Source organism: Mastigoproctus giganteus, chromosome 12 (assembly GCF_048544385.1).
Source record: "Mastigoproctus giganteus isolate SK-2022 chromosome 12, ASM4854438v1, whole genome shotgun sequence".
NCBI lineage: Eukaryota > Metazoa > Arthropoda > Arachnida > Uropygi > Thelyphonidae > Mastigoproctus > Mastigoproctus giganteus.
The window spans coordinates 89,793,510-89,801,377 of NC_143586.1; the positions used below are offsets into that span (position 1 = coordinate 89,793,510).

Genomic DNA, 7,868 nt, shown 5'->3' on the forward strand with positions numbered 1-7,868 from the left:
TTTTTTTATTCTCTCAATATGAAACTTCTTTTAGGCATTCGTTTCCACAAAAGTCCCGCTTCATTTATGTTAAAAACTTGTTGAGAAGTATAACACATAATACCCCTCTTCAATAATTTTGACAAATTCTTTTTTGAAAGTTTCGGCACCTTGATCTGCACTTGCGGCTTCTCCCTGGATTTTAAATCTATTCAACCAGCTCTTACTAGTTTTAAATTATATTGGCTAATATCTCTCTCTCTCTCTCTCTCTCTCTCTCTTCTTATAATATTTAACTTAACTGAATTCTGCATTGGATATTATCTTCAATAAAATTAGTTAAAGTCTTTCCATTTCAATCCTAATAGCCGGCCTAGCCCTAGTTGCTTGCAGTGGCACAGCTATCTTTCCCGCTGCTAAAATTAATTCCTTATATTTTTTTATAATTGTTCTTACAGTTAAACTTGCAAGTCCTAAATTATGGCACACATCCGCTTGTCTTTGACCGGAATCGATTCGCTTCAAAATGTCTAATTTAATTTTCAAATTCAGTCTTTTTCTTACATTTATAGTCTTCGTACTGCGCCCAGACATTGTTGCTTTTTCATTCCTATCGGCCATTATTAACTCTTCGAAAATGTAACTGCATTGGTTGCATTAATTACGATACAATGTTCAAGTAAACTGTCCATTACGCACAATGTGATGACTAGACTTCGGATAAATGCATATAACGCAAATATTACAAGCAATATACTTGATAATTTTTTAAAATGTTGATCTTGGAACTACGTAACAAGTCACTGTGCTGCAATTAAATTAACGTGCGAGAAAATTTCACTGAGCATGGGAAAATTTCTCAAGTTGGCATGGAAAACGTTTTAATGCTGTTTTGCTATTCATTTTCAAGCTATCGACTCCATCAAATGAAACGATTTCGTTAAATATGCCAAAAATGCAACCTGTAAAAGAGCGTTATAGTGATCTGTGACAGTGTTATAGTCAGATATGGGTTATAATATATGAACAGCATTATAGCGAATCAGTGTAAAGCAAACCACGTTATAACAGGGGCCTGCTGTACATAATTTTATAAATCAATATATACTTCAATGCATTTAATCTCAAAGAAATAAAATACAAATAATAGAAATAAATTAAAGCACTTCATATCTGGATTAGTGTGATGGCTTTTTCACATTCATTAAAAAAGGGCTTCCTGAAAACAAGTGCCCCCCCCCCCCAAAAAAAAAAAATTCCCAAAGGAGGCACACCCCACACATTGGGGTGTGGGGTGTGTTTATTACTTTTATAAACAATAAAAGTAACCAATTCTAATGCTCTTTATTTTAAAAAATAACCAAGAGTGTAAATTTTACTACTAAAATTTAACCTCTTATGATTGATTTTTAAAGAAAACATTGCGCATGAGTACAGTCGAACTTGGTTATAATGAGCATCAAGTGTCCGACAAAATTTCCTCGTTATAACTGTTACTCACTATATCCGTGATGAGTTAAACTACCTCCTATTTTTTTTTTTTAATTCTCAATAACTTGATAAAAAGGTGGATTCAAAAACCAAAAGAAATATTAGAGAGAGAAAATAATACAGTATTAGTATATACAGTACTTACATATTAGTTGTATTAATATGTTTTTATTTGGTTTTTAAATCAATCTAGCCAACAGTTACATACAAAATCGTCGCATCCAAATTGAGCCTTCAGACTGTCTGTTGAAAATCCAGCACTTCTTTGTGTAAAGTGTGTTTAGAGTCTTGCAACACCAGGGATTTCCCCATCTCCACATAATTTTCATTGTGAGTGTAGACAGTATTGTCAAGGCCAGAGGGTTTTTAATGTGTTGGCTGTGTATATGTGTAGTGTTGTGTACCATTGTTCTTCTGGCCATTTATCCGTTGGGCCCCTATTGGGACCCACTGTTTTCACACTTTGCTCCATGGAGGCAGGCCAGGTACCCAGTAGATTTATATTTACTCTGGAAGACCTTCCTACCTAGTTTCCTGAGATTTCAGTGGTTAGGACCTAAAAAAAGGGGGGGGCGGTAATAAGCACTGGGAAAGAAAAGGCCAAAAGAGGTTTTTATGCAGTCGTGATTTAGATTTGAACGTTATAAGTTTTTGATAGCTTGTGTGGAAATTCACTGGTGTGTTAGGCAGTGTGTGGGGGGGGGAGGAACTGAATGCTGGGGAAGAAAGACAGAAGTATGGGGACAATAGAGAAGACAACTCCAGATGATCAGTGAGGCAGGCCCATGCCCATTAGGTGAAAAGAGGGGCAAAAGGGAGGGGAGGAGAGGAGGCAGAAAACTGTCTTCCCCCCACCAGCGAAGAAAGGAATGATAGCAACATGCGAGGAGTGTGGTTTGGAGGGCCAATATGGCCAACAGCAGGGCTGTGCTAGGTCTTTGTCGTTTTGATCTTCCTAGGTTCAGGTGTAGTGAACCATTGAAATAATGTTTCTTCAACGTTTGTAACCTTAAACTTTCTATTTTTTTTTTTTTTTTTTTTTCTCGGTTATGTTCTTTCCCAGTGCCAATACATGTGGTATAACTCCAGATCTTGGGTACTAATCCATATTTTGACAAATGTACAGGAACAAAGCAATGATTGGCAGGTGCCACTCACTGCTTTCCCCATCCACTGCCCTCCTAGGTTGATATGCTTAGGGTGTTTATTCCCCCCTTGCCATTGTTTTTAAATTGCAAACTTGTTTTCTGATTTTAAAACAGCTGGATAGGGGCGATAAACACCCTACCCTAGCTCGACGACACAAAACAATCAGAAAAAAAACGCCTTCACATTAATCATCCAATCCCAGAATTCGACCATATAATCACTTCGTTCTACGACCATGCTCACTGTACGTAGACAAGTGGTACCCAAATAATGGATTTTAGCCAAACATTTATTCTTCCACAATGTCATTACTGTTGAAGAGGGCAAAGAAATTTTTTACACACTCCTACATTTTTTGTACTGCATTCTAATAATTTCATCAGCATTAGTAAAGGCATCAGCATCAGCCAAAAAAAAAAAAAAAAAAAATCTCATTTCACCCATCCACTCACTCCAAATGTTTACCTAGTTCTACCTTGAATCTATTTAAGCTATCAACTTCTACAAGGACAGATGGAAGTTTGTTCCAGCAATCAACCACCCACTGACGGCAAACTTCCACACATCTATCCTACAACTGTCTTTTCTCAATTTCAATTTATGCCCTCTCAAGAGATTATTCTGAGCAAGAGGAAGAATTCCATCAGCATTGAGCATGCTCAAACCATTCAAGACTTTATACACCTCAATCAGATTTCCTCACTGGTGCCTAGTCTCCAGATACTGTAATTTGCAAAGCTTTAGCCTTTCTTCATAAGAGCAACATTTTGTTCCATTCACTAATCTTGATGCCCTTCTCTGTACTCATTCCAGCAGCTCTACATCCTTCTTAAAATGAGGCCTCCAGACTTGTATACAGTACTCAAGGTGTAGCCCGACTATTGCCTTATATAAGGGGATAATGACTTTTTTATCCCTCCTAGAAAAATTCCTGTATATCATTGACAAGACACCATGAACTACTCTTGCAGACTGTCTGCCCTGCTCAGAAAACTTCATATCTGCCTGCACAATTACCCCCAGGACCTTTTCATTCTCTACCACTGTTAGTGTAGTACCAGCCAATTATCATACAAGGGTTAATGCACTGGTTCTCGTCTGTCAGTGTAGTACCACACAGTTGATACATTACTCTGGGGTTACTGCTTCCCATGTGCAGTACTTTACATTTGTCAATGTTAAACTTCAGTTGCCACCTCTCAGCCCATCTGTCAACTTTTCTAGATCCTGTTGCAGCAGTGTACTATCATTAGTGTCATTAACAACCCTTCCGACCTTTGTATCGTCTGCAAACTTGGACATTTAGCCTGATATACCATCATCAGTATCATTAATAAATACAGACAACAATGGACCCAACACTGAACCCTGAGGGACTCCACTAATAACATTAGTCCACGAAGAGCAGTGGCCATTGATTACCACTCTGTCTTCTCCCACTCAACCATCCCTTTATCCATAGCAGCAGTTTGCCTTCAGTGCCACACTGCTCCAATTTGTGCAGCAGTCTTCCATGTGCAAAAGTATGAAAAGCCTTTCTAAGATCCAAATATATGATATCAAAATTATTCTTTGCATTCAGTTCCTTTGTGACCGCATCATAGTATCCAATCAGATTGGTCAGACAAGACTTAACAAACCCATGTTTTTTCCGATCTATAACTGATGTCTTGTCTAGATGATCCTGTTGCTTCTTTAACTAGTGCCTCTTAAATTCCATGGAACAGAAGTTAAACTAACAGGTCTATAATTTCGACCTTTTTGCGAATCGAGAGATACTTTCTTTTGTTAGTAGACATGTTTCCAAAGCATTTCTAACTGATTTTGTTTTAAATGACAGTAAAGTGATCTGCTGATGGATTACCAGTTGATTAACCAAAATTTACTGTCATACTTAAACCAGATCTGGTATCTATAGTAATTTTTTTAAAAAAGCTGGATTATTCTCTTTGCTTCAACTTCTCCTATATATTAGTCCCCAAGGGCTCACATCTGGTGAGTATGGGCATGGAAAGAGAAGAATGCTAATATCCAGCTCAGGGTCCTGAGCTGGATATCATCATTCTTCTCTTTCTTGGTGATTCCCTTTTGTCTCTCTCTCTCACAGGGTGGCTCGGGAATTTTTTTTTTTTGCTGGTGCAGCATAAGCCTCAGGCTTCCTTGCACCATGTCGCTAATAATAATAATAATAATATGATAGTTATCCAGATTGTACTTTATGATTATTTAGTTTACCTTATTTATATATCTTATTTATTTATCTTTTTAGTCTAACAGATTGTTTTTTAATGCATGACTTTAATTATAAAGATGTTTTGGTTTTAAGGGATATTAAAATTCCTGTATTAATTGAATTCTTTAATTTTAATTGATATTATTCTTTACTATCTGTATATTTAGTTTCTGTACTCTTTGTATATTCATCACTACATTTGGTTTATTTATCTTTGATATGTATTTTGTTGGGGGATATATATCTATTACACTCCTTTCCCCAAGTTAATATTGTCATTTTTCTTGCATCTTCTTAGTTCTTCAGTATATAAATTAAAACTGATATATGTTTAGTTTAGTCATTTGTTTATGTAGTTTTATTAAGAACATAAATTGCCTTTTCAAAAAATTTCAAATGTATTATATCTTTTAAAAAAGGATTTTTTGAAAAAAGAGCTCAGGAACACCAAAATGAAAAAGAAAGAGATCATGGGAAAAGGCTTGGAAAAACAGTTCGCTCAATTGGTATGAAATCGATTTTAAAAATCTTAAACAGATGAACACTAAATGCACCCATTTCATTGATTATAATCAATGCAATAGATGTAACCAGTTATTTCCTTTCAGTTATATAATAATAATAATTTTGGTTATATATATAATAATAATAAAAATAAGTGAGAAAAACTGGTTATTACAGTAGTTTAATAGATTTTTTTTTTTTTTAATTGCATGACTTTGATTATAAAGATATTTTGGTTTTAGGGGATATTTAAATTCCTATATTACTTGAATTCTTTAATTAATTTTATTTGATATCATTCTTTACTATTTGAATATTTATTTTCTATATATTAAATTGTATGGCCCTTTGCTTACAAGATTTAATCAAAATGTAGGTAAATTTTGCAAAAACTTAATTTTGTTCAATGATAAATATTTACATTCTTAATATTCTTCAATATAATCTGCAACCTGCCTGCCACTAATCAAAACATTTTTTGAAGTCTTCTTTTGAGTAAGCATTCTGTTACCCCTCCACGTGGGCACCTGTACATGATGAGGGGACCTCCCAGTGATGCTGCTGGTCTTCCAGATTAGCATCACTGGGATCCAATGCCCATACCTTGGTTCCAGGGTTACATCATTAGAATCCAGGGTGTGCAGCTATGCACTGACCCATGAAAATTCGGAAAGGGGGATCCTGGTGGTTGAGGGGCCCAGCCTTGATACACCACTTTGGCCCCTGCTTCGACAAGATGGGTGGTCCTGGACCATCCTGACTGGGATCAATCGGCGGGTGGTTCTTACTGGTTGGGTCAACTGCATTCCAATAAGTCTCCCTCCCTTTGATTTTCTGGGGTGGGATCAAGGCTTATTGGAAATGTGGGTATGGTGCTCCTAAATGAACTTGGCATCACATTCGTGTATGCAGTACCTGCTAGTTCACGAGTGGGCGTCCCTTCGTAGGGCTCTGTGGTGGGTGAGGTACTTAGGGCATCGGAAATTTTTATCTTACTCCTATGAGTAATATAAATCCTACTTCTTCTGGGGCCCCAAAAAGGCCCCTACCTAATTGAGATGACAGCACGGAAAACACCTTTGTAAAAATAGCCAGAACTGAGGACACCACACCGTCGGTGATGCCACTCTTTCTCATCCTCCATTCCACGTGGAGCAATATGGCCTTAGTTGCTAATGCTCCTAAAAACCAAATAACAACAACAACCTCCATTCCACCAGAGAGCAGTCAATCGGAAAGATGTCACCCTTCTTTATCCAGAAAGGATTAGAAGGGTTGGCTTGATCACCTAAATCTGTAAAGCATTAGCATTAGTAGAGGCATATGATGCAAGAAAGCAAGCTTATTCAGCATCAGCCAAAAAAAAAAAAAAAAAAACACACCACTCCCATTTCACCCCTCCGTTCGTTCGAAATACCTGTCCAGTTGAGCCTTAAATTTGTTTAGGCTATCAACTTCAACAACAAGTGATGGAAGTCGGTTCCACCAACCAACCACCCGCTGGCCAAAGGCAAATTTCCGCACATCTATCCGACATCCGTCCTTCCTCAATTTTAATTTATGCCCTGTGAGGTGATTATTCTGAGCAAGATGAAGAATCCCATTGGCATTGAGCATGCTCAAACCATTCAAAGCCTTATACACCTCTATCAGATCACCTCGCCGGTGCCTAGTCTCCAGACTCTGTAATTTGCAAATCTTCAGCCTTTCTTCGTAAGAGCAACCCTTTGTTCCATTCACTAATCTTGTTGCCCTTCTCTGTACCCGTTCCAGCAGCTCTACATCCTTTTTGAAATGAGGCCTCCAGACCTGTATACAGTACTGAAGATGTGGCCTAACCATTGCCTTATACAAGGGAATAATCACCTCCTTATCCCTGCTAGAAAAATTCCTGTATATCATTGACAAGACACCATGAGCTGCTCAGAGAACTTCATATCTGCCTGCACAATTACCCCCAGGTCCTTTTCATTCTCCACCACTGTCAGTGTAGTACCGCAGAGTTGATACGTTGCTCTGGGGTTACTGTTTCCCATATGTAGTACTTTACATTTGTCAATGTTAAACTTCATTTGCCACCTCTCAGCCCATCTGTTCAACCTTTCCAGATCCTGTTGCAGCAGCATAGCGTCAGTAGTGTCCTTAACAACCCTGCCAACCTTTGTATCATCTGCAAACTTGGACATTAAACTTGATATACCATCATCAATATCATTCATAAACACCGAAAACAACAACGGACCCAACACTGAACCCTGAGGAACTCCACTAATAACATTAGTCCACGTTGAGCAGTGTCCATTGATTACCACTCTGTCTTCTGCCACTCAACCATCCCCTTATCCATAGCAGCAATTTGCCTCTAATGCCACACTGCTCCAATTTGTGCAGCAGTCTTCCATGTGCAACAGTATCAAAAGCCTTTCTAAGATCCAAATATATAATATCAAAGTTATTCCCTGCATCCAATTCTTTTGTGACTACATCATAGTATCCAATCAAATTGGTCAGG

At 37.7% G+C, this 7,868-nt stretch overlaps 1 protein-coding gene across 1 annotated transcript in view; it reads left to right on the forward strand.

The window, feature by feature from the left end:
• Positions 1-4,893, forward strand: part of LOC150077259 (uncharacterized) — a 196,479-nt gene extending 191,586 nt beyond the window's left edge. The window contains exon 17 of the mRNA XM_090385833.1: positions 4,889-4,893. Within this exon, the coding sequence (XP_090241959.1) occupies positions 4,889-4,893 (5 nt within the window). The remainder of the gene's footprint in view (positions 1-4,888) is intronic.
• Positions 4,894-7,868: the final 2,975 nt, after the last annotated feature.